The 14,673-nt window shown below is 52.7% G+C and overlaps 1 protein-coding gene across 1 annotated transcript in view; it reads right to left on the bottom strand.

Annotated features, from left to right (window-relative positions):
* Positions 1-9,597: 9,597 nt before the first annotated feature.
* Positions 9,598-14,673, bottom strand: part of Tab1 (TGF-beta activated kinase 1 (MAP3K7) binding protein 1) — a 29,608-nt gene continuing 24,532 nt past the window's right edge. The window contains exons 9-11 of the mRNA XM_031349686.1: positions 13,564-13,786; positions 12,406-12,562; positions 9,598-11,252 (exon numbers count right to left, since the gene is read on the bottom strand). Of these exons, the coding sequence (XP_031205546.1) occupies positions 11,045-11,252; positions 12,406-12,562; positions 13,564-13,786 (588 nt within the window). The 3' untranslated portion in view covers positions 9,598-11,044. The remainder of the gene's footprint in view (positions 11,253-12,405; positions 12,563-13,563; positions 13,787-14,673) is intronic.

The raw sequence follows: 14,673 nt of genomic DNA, 5'->3' as shown, positions 1-14,673 counted from the left end.
GGGGGGAGTTGGCCATATCTGGAAGGTTCTGGAGACCTGCTGTTTGCTCCTTCTTCCCACCGCCCACCCACCCTTGGATCTTTGTTTTCCTTCCTTTTCCAAATTCCCAAGCTTCTTGGGAGGCCTCTGGGAAGGAGGAGGAGCTGTCTTGGTTAGGGTCATAGTCTGCCTCCGTTTCTTGGGGTTTCTCTCCTGGTCCCAAAGGACAATGTGGTGAGTACGGATTCCCCAAGCCCTTCAGAGATAGCAAGCGACTTCCTAGGTCACATTTGGCCAGTCCGGGTCTGGCCCAGGATAGCAAAAACCCCTCCCAGTCTCAGCCCAGGCCTGTTGGGAGAAGGAGTTCACCTCCCCGGAGCTGGCAGGAAAGAAAGAGAGAGCCTCTCTCTCCCCTTCCTCAGACCCCTCTCGTTCCTTCCCTTCAGCAAAGCAACCGGAGGCAGGGAATGTGGACTTATTAAAGTGTGGGTTCTAGTCCTGCCCCACCGGGAACCCTTGAGCTTCTTCCTTGTAGGATAGGATGCTTGTATCGATCTTCCTACAGACATCAGCGGCATCTGGCTACCCGTTCAGTCACTTCCTGTGTGTAGGTAGGAAGGCGCTTGGTAGGTGGTCCTCCTCCCCTCCCCCTCCTCGGGACTGGCTGGTTGACTTGGAGGCTGTGGGAGCTGGAGTTGGGAGAAGCCCAGATACAAGATTATCCTGCCCTCAGCATGTTGCATGGTGTCACCTTACAGCTGGAGCTCTTTCAGCTCACTTGGCTTGGGAAACAATTGGTAAGTCTGTTAGCCAAGCATTTGCTCTGCCTGCTGGGCAGCTGCATTCCCCTCCCTGGGTCATCTCACCTGGCCTTTGGGTCTTCAGGTGAGGGCTTCCTACTCACCCTTCAGGGTCTAATCCAGACACCCCATCTTTCTGAAGGCCCCTGAAGGGCTTTCTAACTTCCAGAGACCTCGTCCAAGTTCTAGTTGGAAAATCCTTACCTGTGTGACCCTAAACAAGTCTCTTCTCTGCATGCCTCAGTTTCTACTCTGGTCAAGCTTGGGGCAATGGGTAGACAGGGATCCATTATTGCAAGGTATCCAGGAATATTCCAAAATTCTCAGAAGCACGTGTGCTTGTAAGCATATGTCAGCATATGCATGAACACATGAGTGTGACTTAGATTGAACACACACACAAACGCGGGTATGTGGACATGGGCATGTTCAGTGTATGTGTTCCTGCGGAGGGCTCAAGACTACCGTCAAATTCTCAAAGGAGTCTGGACACACATTTAGGAATCCTGGGCTCTTCAGCATCTCAGGGACCATCGTAGGCCGATCCTCCCTCTGGTGCCTAGGCCTCCTATTCAGCCTCTGCTCGAACCCCACCCAGCCTTTCCTCCTGCCCAGCACAGCGTCCCTGGGCCCCTTGTCTACCCTTCTCCTCCTCTGCCTTCTCCCCGCTACCTCACTTCTCCTCCCCCGCCGTGGACTTTTCACCTGCAAGCATAGCAGATAATTCGCTGTGTTCTGTGTTCCTGTGGTCTTGCCTGCCTATCTTCCTGCTGGGAGGGCAGGGATCTTTGCTGACTTTGCTCACACCCAGCACAGCCTGGCACATAGACTGCAGGTGCTCCACAAACCCTGCCAAATGGGCAGGAGCCTCAGGCGCCTTCCCTGGCTGGCTTCTGTCTTCTTTTTGAGAAGTACCTCTCACCAGAAGGGTCTGTAGGGGGCTTATAGCAGGAGAGAGCCCAGAGAAAAGTACCAGCCCCTTGGTGAGCGCGGCCTCTTCACTGGAAAGTACCCTCAGTGGGCCAGGGTTGTTATGTGCTGACAGAACATGACCTGGGATGGCAGTATCCTTCACAACCCTGAGAATCTCAGGCCCCTACTCTATTTCCAATTCCAACCAGGGTCCTCTGGCCCTGTGCTTTCCTGAGCAGCCCCCAAAGCTCCCATTAGGTGACAAGTGAAACAAGAAGAGACTGTGGAGTGTCTGAATAGCAGATCTAGGACTCCAGCCCAAGTTCTAGATCCCGAGCCAGGGCTTTAGCCACCAGGTCAATTTCAGAGGGACTACTACAGGTGGCTATGGTGGAAGGGGAGGGATGAGCCTCCTTCCTGTCACCAGGAAAATCTGGATCTCTGAGAGCAGAAGAGACAAGGAGAAAACAGGAAAGCAAAGGATGCTGGGAGCAGCTCAGCCTGACCTTGGAGGTCAGGGCAGACCTGGAAACAGCATTGGAAGGGAACAGCATGCAGGCTGAGATCACAGTGCAGCCCAAACTACAGCCCGGAGATGGGGGCCATAAGGAAAGGAAACTCAGGGTGAGGGTCCAAGGAACGCTTGAGGAATGCCAGATGCCAGAGTGTCTTCAGGCAATAGCTGAGCAGTGGTGTTCCCTACTGGCCTCTGAGGGTGGCCTTAGTGGAGGGAGGACAGATGACTGTGAGGAGAGGACTAGGTCACACCAATGTCGCCACTAAGCTGCTTCTTCAACATCTGTGGAGAGAAGCAGACACACCCACTGCTGTACACAGACATCTGCAGGCACCCAGAGACCCAGCCCCAACCTGTGTGCAGCTGGGTAAAATGGATATCTCCATATTCACTCTGCCTCATAGCCAAATAGCCTTGTATCCATAAATACATGTGCACACCCAGGTCATACCCTTGAGCCCACAAATACCTGCTGGGCACTCCCTAAAAACCAATACCACAACATTCCACAGTGTCACCACAGGGAGAGAAGGGCTGGGAACCAAGTGTGAGAACCTGACAGAGGTGAAACAGTTACCCAAGAATCCCTCTTCTGACTGTATGTCCCTCTTGGATACACAGCAATGCCTGCTTCAGGGAAGCGGCCCCACAAGTCAGAGGTGGGGATGCAGGCCCAGGATGTTGTCTTGGGGTCTGGCTACCTGGCCTCAGTTTCAACAGCTGGGTGGCCAGTGATGTCCACTGTCTATTCTTCTGGTAACTCTGCTGACCCTTCTCCAGTAGCCTGTTGTCTCCAGGAAAGATGGCTGCAGACAACCTCAGGAATATCCAGATTTTATCTTATCTGAGCCTGAAAACCATGGGCTCAGAAGGGAGCTGTGTGGCTCAGAGGCTTCTCTGTGTCCATTTGATGAGCAAAAATGTACTATGCCCAGTGCTGCTTCAGTCCTGGTCAAGGGTCCCGGCCGTGTATCTGGAGCCAGGATAGAGAGTAGAGCTGGAAGCTCAGCAGAATTTATCCATAAAATCCAAGAGCAGCTACAAAGGGGCCACAGGGCCTGCTGGCTCTCTGGATTGGTTGGTAGAATGACCTTTAGCCTACACACAGCCTGACTGTAGAGTAAGAAAATAAATTTGAGTGGCCAAGATGGCTCAGCAGATAAAGGAGTATGTCACCAAGCCTGGAGACCTAAGACCCACATGCTGGAAGCAGAAGACCGACGAATGCCCCGATTACCATCTGATAACCACACAGGTGCTGAGAGTGATGGGGCTACTTATTTTCTGAATAACACTATGTACATCTCTGTGTGAGTATGTGCACACGGGGTGCTGGTGGTCACATGTGTTCAAGACCAGAAGCATTGACCTCCCTGGAGTTAGTTACAGATGGTTGGGAGGCTCTTGTACCTGTCACATGGACACTGTCCTCGGGAGGTGCGAGCAGAAGAGGGTCTGTCGAAATGGCTGCCTACCACCTTCCCTCCCTCCTGTGGGTTACTCCTCCTATGGTTCCTCCCAGAACCTGGGCTGGCTTGATCTGGTCACTCTCACTTCATTATAGTGAGAGTGACCAGAACATTCCAGGCCCAACCTCCACGCCTCAGGTGGCTATTTTCTCCAGGGAGAAATGAAGGCATGTGATCATCCAGCTACTGGGGAGAGAGATCATAAAGAGACATCAGTCTGACACCCACAAGACAAACTGAGGGCACTGAGATGCCAGTGTGCAGAGCCGAACTCAGGTTGACCCAGGGTTATGCTCTAGAAATTGGAGCCATTTCTGCTATCAGATGTGTGGCCGCTTGCTGTTTCATGGAGGGGAGCCAACAGTCCTACCCCACCAGCTGATGGTCGCATCCTGTCTTTTTTCTCTACCAGACATGGCAGGCACTGGCTACTTTCCCTTGCACTGACTAAGGGTGGTGCAGTTGCAGAGAGAAAAAAATCATTCTGTTTCAAGAAAACAAACCAAAACCTCCCTTAGGACTGACCCAGGTGTGCGCTTCCCATGGAGCTGAACCAGAGCTGCAACAGGGGCTACAGTTGCAGAGACAGGATGCCACTGTGTGCCAAGCCTGAACGTGAACAAAGATACTGCTTCTCAGCCTTTCAAGGTTCTCCTCTCCTGAGGTATAGGTGAAGCCCTACGAGAGGAAGGTGAGGCTGAAGAACAGCACACACACACACACACACACACACACACACACACACACACTGCTGCCGCCCTGTTTCAAGGGAGAGGCAGGTGAGCCAGGCTGGTCTTCATCCCCAATGCTGCACTCACCTAGAGGAGCATCCTAGAAGGCAACTGTTAAGAGCTAAGAGCAGGGAGGGGTGACGCCTTCCTGAGAGCCTGAAGTCCACAAACGCACATACACCCAGAGAGAGAGGGAGAGGGAGAGAAATGGGCACTATGTAGCAAAGGAGTGATGCCTCATCCCATTCCTCTCTTCCACTTCCTCATCAATCATTTGGCTGTCTCTTTTGAAGAACCCTGAAACATCTGGACTGAGGATGTGAACCCAAATTTCTACAGAGGAGGGGGCTCAGAGAGGAAGGTGAACTCTTAGAAAGCATTTGGGATTTTGTTGTTGTTGTTCATCTATCTATCTTTCTTTCTTTCTTTCTTGACAGGGTTTCTGTGTATAGCCCTGGCTGTCCTGGAACTCACTCTGTAGACCAGGCTGGCCTCCAACTCAGAAATCCGCCTGCCTCTGCCTCCCAAGTGCTGGGATTAAAGGCGTGCGCCACCACCACCCGGCCAGCCAAGGACAATTTTCACAGTCTGATTCTTGTACCCCCATACCTTGGGTGCTGTTTTATGAGATGCTGAGGTTTGAACCCATGGCTTTGTGTGCGACAGGCAAACACACCATCAACTAAGCTGTATTCCTACCTCCTATTGTTATTTTACTCAGTGTTTTACTATATAATTTAGAGTGGTCTCAAATCTGAGATCCTTGCAACTTGACTAGCTTCCTGGGATTCCAGGGGTGTATTGTCTTACCTGTGTTCTGTCCCTTATCTTGCCTTTAGAGATAAGATGGCAATCACTGATGTTCATGTGCATTATCCAAGATCACCGAGAGGCATCTAGATGAAGCACCAAACCAGACAGCAGGCAGGGAGGCAGGCACTTGTCTGCCAGTCCTTCTTATACACCTGCAGATGCTCATGGGTCTCGCTGAAACAGCATCGTCCTCTGTTGGCTTTGCGTGTCCAGAGTAGAGCCAAGAAACCTGTATTTTTAACAACCGCCCTCTCTTGGTTGCCAAAGGGCTTGGCTGTTGTACAGCCAGGCTGGGACCAACATCACAAGGCTCTTTCTGGTTAATGCCAGCTGGTATGCACCTGCTCATGCCCTACCTACCACAGACAACCCCTTCCAACGTCCACAGGCAGCTGGGAGGCAGTCTTCTGACATCAGCCTAAATGGCCTCCTCAGCAACCTAAATGGCAAACTCCCAGCAGCCACCAGGAACACCAGGATCCTGCAGTCTTGGGCATTCTAGACCGGGTTGGGTGGGGTAGGATTGGGGACTGTTAAGAATGGGTTTAATCTGCTAATCTATAGGGTTAGCAAAGTGTTCATCCTAGTGCATCATTTTACTTGAGGAGGCTTTTTGTTTCTGGAGGGGCTGGAGAGAAGGCTCTGCAGGCTGTTGCCAATCTTGACCCTTAGGACCCACATGATGGAAGGACAGAACTGACTCGTACAAGTTGTCCTCTGACCTCCACATGTGTGCTGTGGCACGTATGCATCCACACACATATGCAAATAAATAGGCAAATGTGAAAATAATTAGAAAAATTCATGAAACATCTCATTTACCACCAAGCCCAAAACTCTTGGCAGGGCGTGGCAATCTGTAGGTATCAACTCTTTGAGAGGTTGGCTCTAGTTTGTGCTTTTGTCTACAGCAGTCACTTTATCTTTTAAAAACAGGGTCTCATTATGTAGGCTTGGTTGGCCTGGAGCTCCCTGTGTAGACCAGGCTGCTCTCAAACTCAGTCTGCTTCAGTCTCTCAAGTACTGGCATTAAAGACATATGCCATCACACCTAGTTATCTGGCAGTTTAAAATATTTACTTTTGTTTATTTAGTTTTCTCCAGACATGGTTTCTCTGTGTAGCCCTGGCTGTCCCGGAACTCAACTCTGTAGACCAGGCTGGCCTTGAACTCAGAAATCCTCTGCCTCCCAAGTGCTGGGCTTAAAGGCTAAAGGCGTGCACCACCACTGCCTGACTGAAAATATTTATTTTAAATATTTATTTATATATGTCTGAGGGGAAGGTAGCCCCTAGAGAAGCCAGAATAGGGCATTGGATTCCCCAGAGCTGGAGTTAGAGGTCGTTGTGAGCTGTTTGATATAGGTGCTGGGAAGTAAACTTGATTCTTCTGGAAGAGATGCTAAGCCATCTCCAGGCCTCACCTGATGGTTTTTTTGTTTTCTTTTCAGGGGTGAGGAGAATGTTTTGAGACGGGGTCTCTCTATGCAGATCTGGTTGTCTTGAAACTATGTATGCCACTATGTACACCAGGTTGGTCTTGAACTAAGAGAGACCCATCTCTGCCTCCCGAGTTCTGGTATTAAAGGCATGCTTCACCAAGCCTGGCTTTTAAAAAAGTTAGGTGCATGGGGATTTTTTTGGCCTGCAAATCTGTGTACCGGATGCATATATGCCTGGTGCCTAAGGATGCCAGAAAATGGGATTGGATACCCTGGAACTGGACTTACAGATGGTTGTGACCTGCCATGTGGGTGCTGGTAATCAAGCCTTTGTCTTCTGGAAGAGCAGCCAGTGTTTTTAACCGCTGAGCTTTCTCTCCAGTTCTATCATCTGACATCTCTTAAACACTTCCAGGTTGGTTGGTCCTAGGCTGATGGTTTGGAGCACTACGAGGGGCTGGGAGGGGCCAGCAGGCTGACAGATGACTCACAGGGCAGGTGCTCAGAAGGTACCTGGGTTCAGCACTCTCTGGAGTAGAGGTGACTGCTGAAGTGACAAGAGCAGGAGCTTCATTGCTCCGGTGAGGGAACAGATTGACTCTGGTTCTAAGTCCCATTCCCAGCCCAGGCCTCTAGACCAACACAGTGAGAGAGAAGAAAACTGGCTCAGGCAGTCTCCAAAAGCAGAAATGGACCCAGCCAGTGGGTCAATAGGGCTAAAAGCTGGCTGCCAGGCAGTCTGTCCTCCACGAGGCCACCCATGCTTGTTGAAATGTCAAGCTCGTCTGTACTCTGAGCTGGCATCACCTTTGCGTGGGAACAAAGCGCATGCTCATGCTAAGCCCGCAGGGGGTGGGGGGCTGGCAGTGATGTGTAGTTTGGTTTCCAAATAGGGACCAAGAAGGAAGAATCGTGAAATTCATGTGTCACCAGGAAAGATTTGGGAGCCTGGCCAAAGGCATCCATCTGGACTTCAGCTTAGAAGCCACTGCCCTTTGTCTGGGCCCCTAGATGAAACTGCAGATGGTACTGGCCTAGCACCTGTGCAGGTGACAGTTCTAGCTGAGCTGCCACTAGACATGGTGTCTGCGTTTGGCACATGGTAGATCTTGTCTGATACTCTTGTGACCTGTCCCTGGCCCATGTGGCATTGTATGATAGGTAGGGTGTGGACTTAACTCTCGCTGTACGACTACCCATGTTGGTTAGTCAATTTTTTTTTTTTTTTTTTTTTTTTGGCTTTTCTGAGACAGGGTTTCTATGTGAAGTCCTGGTTGTCCTGGATCTCACTCTGTAGACCAGGCTGGCCTCGAACTCAGAAATACACCTGCCTCTGCCTCCCAAGTACTGGGATTAAAGGTGTGCACCACCACCACCCAATCTTATTAGGAAACCATCCTTACCTCATTTGGAAGATTAAAAAAAAAAAAAACAACTCATCTCCAGTGCCTGTCCAAGGTCATAGAACTGTCCCTTCATTTGCTCTAGTTGTTTAACCTCTGTGAGGGACTGCTGTAGTTGTTTAACCTCTGTGAGGGACTGCTGTAGGCTGGGCACTGACCTTAGAACAGCTAGGCACATCAGTGAATTTATACAAGAAAACTGAGTGGGTAGTCAGCACAGGGTGGGGCAGGCCTCCCCCAGGAGATGGCATTTATGCTGAACACCATGTGATAGGGGCACCCAGAATGCTGAGAATAGGACTGTCTTCCTTGGAAGTCAGTAGATGGAATCTTCTGGACGGGTCTCTCCTCCGGATGGGTCTGTAACCACTGTCACCCGTGTCAACAAGACCATTGGAGGGAGTCTGCAGGCTGCTGAGAGAACCAGAAGGTGGCCAGGCAACAGGAAGCCGGGTGATTGCCAAAGGCTCTGTAAGAATCTGACCGGGCCCAGGGACGCACTGACTTCAATTGGCCTGGTTCAAGCAGGTGCCTCAGTTAAGCCTGGGACAAAGTTCTGGGAGGGTATAAAGGACTGAGACTGCGGGTTTCCCGTCTATCTAGCCTCGGGAAAGGCAACACGGAAATCGGGGAGGACCCTAGCCTAGCACCTGCCATTTGCCTATCTGGCTGTAGCACTGCTCTGCCTAGCTTTGGGGAGTTCTTTTGGTATTAACACTGAGCCCCCCTGAAGTTTAAAGATCCCCAAACTCTTCCAGTCTGTCCCAAGCCGTCTCCCATCGAGGGGAGCCTGGGCCTAAAGAGAACATATCCTACCCCCACCTCCAGGAGACAGGTTCACACGGAATAAGTGGTATAAAGTCAGGGTGAGATGGCACAAGGAGCAGAGTGCAGTGCCTCAGCTGTGGACAGCAGGTCTACTGTCTCCAAGGAGGGAGCTGAGGGGCACAGCAGTCCTCAGGACACTTGAGGGTCAAGCTGGATAACAGGGTAGCAGACCCTGATAGGGAATTCTGCACATGGAGCCCTGGTCTAAGAGCCTCTGCCCAGAAGAGGGGAGGATGTAGGGGACCCAGTGACCATAGAGGACAAAGCCCAGCTTTGTTCCTAAGCAGACAGCTTCTCAGCTTGTAGGTAGGCGATTCAGAGAGGGATGAGTAAAGCCCTTAGATGAGAAAGAGGAGGCATGCTAAAGAGATCTTTTAACCAAAACCAACCAGCTGGGGGGGGGGGCAGACAGTGAAGGAGCAAGACCCCTGACCTGTGACCCATGCCTCATGCAGTTACCACCCTTCCCCATCCCTGGACTCACTCCCTGGAAAGCAGAACAGCACTGCCCTCTTTAGCTCAGGCAGCAGGCCTGTGGCTAAACGCATGCTCAGCAGGTGAGGGCAGCAGTGTCTGCAGCTAGGAGGTCCGAGTTCAAATCCCAGCAACTGCCACTTACCAGTCTGGAGAGCCTGGTTCTCAAACCTCCTGAGCAGAACAAGAGGCAACCACCTCTTGAATGCTTGAGTTACAGACAGACAGGATGACACATGACATCTTTACTTTACTGCATTAAGAACATGGTTCTATTTCTAGAGACCAAACAGCACCACATTCCTTGGGGAGGACCCCTTTTCCCCAAGTCTTTGTGCATCAGCTGAAAGCTGCTCGCTCACCTGCAGGGCAGAGGTGACTTCCTAGTGGAGAGCAGGAAGGCTCTTCTCCCCGCCACCCCACGGTTTCTCCTCAGCACTGAGCAAGCAGCCCCACTTGAGGGAAATAGAGTCTGAGAAGTGCTCTGAACTGGCCTTTGCCAACCAGACACACTGGGCACCTTGCCCAGCAGCTGCTTAAAGTGGGGAAAGGGCTGCAGATTTGAGCTCGGACTCCAATCCTGATAGAAGGCTCAGGTAAAGGGAGCACCGGGCTTGCTTCCTCCTCTGAGCACAGGGGCGGCCACACTGCAGACAGCTGTGGTAACCCTCCTATCTGATGGTAGAGAACATGTGTGAACAGGTCCCAGTCAGGGCCTGACCAGCACATTCTTTCCCCTGCATGTCCCTACATCACACCTGATACCCTTGGTCTTCTAGGTGGGCAGGACCCAACCTTGTCCCTCTCCCAGCCATCTCCCACTCCTCTCATCAGAGCCCAGAGCCAACCCACTCCCTCATCAGTGTGAAGGCTCTTCAGTTGGCTCAGCACTCCCTATCACCGGCTTCTCAGTACCAACCGGGAGGAAGGCACTGGCTTCTGAGTTGGCCTGCCCCACCCGGGGGCAGGATCTAGAAGCAGAACTTTGGCTGCTTGGTGGGCCTGGCCTACCTTCTGTACCCCATTGGGAAGCCAGCTCTCTGAGTGAGCTCAGCTGCCAGCTGGCTGACCTGCAGCCCAGGACTAACATTCCTTGGCCATCTCTCTCTGGTCCTTTCTTGTCCTGCTCCCCTGTGGCTGTTACAGGCCCTTCTGCTTCCCTGGACTTTTCCAGTGGCATCCAGTGACAGGCACCCATTCCCATTATTCTCTACTCTGGATCTAGGAGTTTGGGATGAAAGGTGGGAAGGGGACAGCCACCCAGAGGTAAAGGGCACTAGCAGAGGCCACAGCTATTCCAGGGGAAGTTGAGGCAGGTAAAGCAGTCTCGAGGAAGCAGTGTCTGTCTGGCCTGTGGTAGCTGGGGTCCACAGGAAGGCTCCTTGCTACTCTGAACATGTCAGGAGGCACTCTTGATGGTTTGTAAGCCACCTGCAGCTTTCCCTTTTGGCCCTGTCTAAGGATGCCTGTGGTCTGGACTCCAGCTTCCTGTGTGGACCAGCCATGCAGTCTGTACTCAGGCTACAGCCAAGGGCTGTGGGTAGAACCTGCAGCACATTAGTGACTCACTGCCCGCTGGCTCCATGACACCTGCAAAGGTCAAGAAGCTTGTCTTGCTTTGGCACTAGCCCACTGTGTCAACACAAAGCTGTGCCGAGGCTGCACTCTGAGGCTAGACTAGGGTGCCGTCATCGCGCTCTGCTCGCCGTGGTCCACGCTCCAGAGTCGGTAAAACTCAGCAAAGTCCACATAGGGCTCAACACGGCCATCCTCTCCAGGTGGGAGTGAGTGAGCCGGTCTGGAGCGGAAGAGGCCCCCGTCAGAGCTGGAGCTGCTGCTCTGGGTATGCGTGTTGGTGGACTGCAGGGTCAGAGTGGGGCTCTGGCTGCAGAAGAAGAGGGAAGGAGTCAGTCTGGGACAGCTGCATCAGGGCCCTCAGCTTCCCACCGGGTGGAGACTGGCCCTTTAGGCTTAGGCCTCTCTGCCCAATATCCTGTAGAAGCCAGTTGCAGGAGAAGTGTTTAAAGACAGGCTGACCTAGGTGACAGAGTAAGACTCAGAGGCAGGGGAGGATTCTGTGAAGCTCAGATAGACAGAAGCATGAAGTCTGCCTGCCTAGCTTTGTGGACACAGCTGGTGGTTTCCTGGGGAAGCCTGGTGGGGAGGGAAGGCTATCCTGATTGTGCTGGGGACAACACAGGGCTACCCAGGATGCCCAGATGTCTACCAGGCTCCTCCATCCACAGAGGTGGTGGCAGGAACAGCACAGCAAAGACTTGGGGACAGACTGAGGCCCTCAGAAGAGGCAGAGGAAAACAGGGGCACTCCCTCCCTGCCAGCCCTTCTAATTGGCCACATCCGGCTAAGCTCTAAGTGTGGAGGGCTGGGCGTGGTGGCTGTATTATTCCATGTGCAGGCTGGAATGTTGAAATAAGATCCCCTGGAGAGGTGGGGTGGGGGCAGAGCTCAAAGTCACAGAAATGAAGGGGGAGGGTGGACAAAAGACCTGTCAGGCAGGTCTGCCCCACCCCTCCTCTCAGGTCATGACCTCCACCCCAATGCCCCGATGCCCCTTAAACTAGACGGCTGACAGCAATGGCCACAGTGAGAGAGCAGCAGCTCTGAGGACCCAGTGCAGGCCAGGCAACCTTCCCCAACTACAGATTCGTGAAGCCGGTGACCTGTGTTACAAGCTCCAAAACAGGAGGAAAAAGCCAGAGAAGCTGCCCATGTTGAGACACCAGTCAGCTGCCTTGCTCCTATCTCGGGCCCCCTTGTCTATGTTGCCCTGAACCTCCACTTGCCCTAGGTCCAGTTCAGTGCCCGCTATTACTAATGGTAATGCTCCTTCCTTCCTGTGTCTAATGAGACTCCCTACCCCAAAGGTGAGGGTAGAGAATTGGAGGTCAAAGACCCTAAGGTCCCCAGACCCCAGGGCTTCTCTCATCTCGCCCCATGCTCCACTGAGCCCTAGGACTTGGTTGTACAGCTGTTTTTCTCCAGGTACCCAGGACTGTCTCTAGAGTAGAACAGCTTACTTAGTGAGGGTGGGAGTGGCTTCATCCAGGGTGTTGGCACTGTGAGAGCCGTTGACCATCTGGCCCTGAGAAGGCATGACGAGGGACAGAGTCACACTGGTCTTGCTGGTGCTCTGGGCACTTGAGTAGGGCACAGAAACAGGGTACACACGGCCCCCTGCAATAGGAGATAGAGGGCAGCGGGGAGGGGAATCAGTCGGAGGAAACCAAGGTTGTGGGCTCAAAGCTACTCTTCGGTGACAGGGTTATGTGAGGGCCGAGAGGCCCGTAAGCCCCACTGTGGCCCTCCGCCCTTGGGGTGGCTGAGGGTAGATGTCCCTTGGTCATCTCTTCCAGAATAGCAGTGGGACCTCCCTCCAGCAAGGAAGCCCCCTGGGGATCAGGGTGGGAGTAGAATAAAATGCTGGATGGGCTCCGAGAAAGGGCTGCTGCATGGCTTTGCATGCATGGACACCTTGACACAGAGGATAGACTGTTTCCTGTTGAGGGAAACCCAATGAAAATATGGTTGCAATTGCAGGCCAAAGGGACTCCAGCTCCTCAGTGTCCATGGAGAGCGGGAGGCGGGAGCTCCACAGTTTGTTTGTTTAAAAACAGAAAAGGAAATGCAGCCCTTGGAACCAGTACAGAAGGTCTCACCTCTGCCCAAGCAGCTTGATTCAAGGACTAAAAAGGAAAAAGGGAAGGAGCGAGATGTCTCCACAGCCGCAAATGGTCACACGCAGTGCCAGGGGCTGGAGCGGACCATCTGTCCCACACCTGACCTCATCCAGGCCCCTCCATGCTAGCGCCTTTCTCCTTCCTGTTAGGGTTGCTGATAAGGGTGAGAACTGACCACCAGGGCCAGAGGCTAGGAGGGACTGCACCACCGATGGTGGCAGCTATCACCTCTGCCATCTGCCTTTGTGACTGTACATGATGTGCTCAGGAAGCAAGACTTCAAGAGTGGCCAGGGCAAGAGATCCTTATTTCACAGACAGTGGGAGAAAAGACTTGCAGCTCAGAGTCTGGAACTCTGATGGCCTGTGTTGGGCAAGGCCAGCCCCTGGCTCCACATGCACTCAAGCAGTGAGCTCATGTTATCAGCCAGTCTGTGCTGCCTCCAGCCCAGGACTCATCTCAGGTGCTCCCTACCTGTGTAGTACATAGCATACATACCTGGGGCCGGGGTTGGTGTAGGCTGGCTCATTTCACCCAATGGATAGCCAAAGTTCCTCACCAGCAGGGTCATGTCTTCATGCCGTGGGCAGAACTTGGCACGCTCCCCGCCACTGGCAAAAGTGTCACTGTGGATTCGCTTTACTCGGTCTACCACAGCCTGGGCAACCGCATCCAGGGAGGTCTGCTTGGCGAACTCGGTGTCAATCATTGCGGCAATCTCCTGGAGTGGGGGGGGGGGTGCATGATGAGGAATCAGGGTGATGGGGGATGCGGGGGGGTGGGGTGGGGGGCACCGCACTAAAGTTCTAGAGCCCAGTGTAGGAGACTTAGAGATCACCAGCCCAGCAGGTAAAGTAAGTCTCTGCCAGTCATCTGCAACCTGAGCTTTCCAAGCTGTTGAGACAACCCTTCAGGAATGTGCTGATTAGAGAAGGTGTGGAACCTTATGCTTTCTCTACTGGCTTCCACGCCTCTAAGTGGGTTACATCCACCTCAGTGGGTTGTCACCAGGAATTACGTAACACACGGGTATGAGGGCACTCAGGAGCTAAGCAGCGCAGGGTAGGTGCTGTGGTTAGGCCTTCTTCCCTGGAGAAAACACCAGTGCTACATCCAAGGCATTCTGCTTGCCAGGAACTGCCCTCCAAGAAAGAAGTCCTGTGTCTGGTGTGTTCTAGAACCTAGCAGATGCTTCTACTGTGAAGACCAAACGGGAAAGAAAAACAAAAACAAACCCACACCGAAGGATCAAAAGCCTAGCCATACTTGTACCCCAGCACTCAAGAGGCAGAGGCAGGGGGATCAGCGCAAGTGCCAGGCCATTCATAGTAAGAACCTGTCTCAAAGGGAAAAAGGAAAAACGACAGACTAAACAAAAAGATCAAAAGTACAAACTCAAGTCTCTACCTGAGCACTGGCTGCAGCTCTGGAAGCAGAAGCCCAGGGGAGGAGAAGTGGGAAAAACCTGGCCTCAGTGCCGAAGCTTGTCTGTGGCTGGCAGCCACCCTGCCTGAGACAGGACCCTAGACCTCTGTGAGGAAGTAACCACTGGACCCTCTATGCTGTGGGCTGCTGCAATGAAGGATAAAATAAAATGGGTGGGAAGCC

The sequence above is a fragment of the Mastomys coucha genome, unplaced genomic scaffold (genome assembly GCF_008632895.1).
Source record: "Mastomys coucha isolate ucsf_1 unplaced genomic scaffold, UCSF_Mcou_1 pScaffold11, whole genome shotgun sequence".
NCBI lineage: Eukaryota > Metazoa > Chordata > Mammalia > Rodentia > Muridae > Mastomys > Mastomys coucha.
The sequence above is the reverse complement of the archived record's forward strand: the minus strand, read 5'-3'. Positions and strand labels throughout refer to the sequence as shown.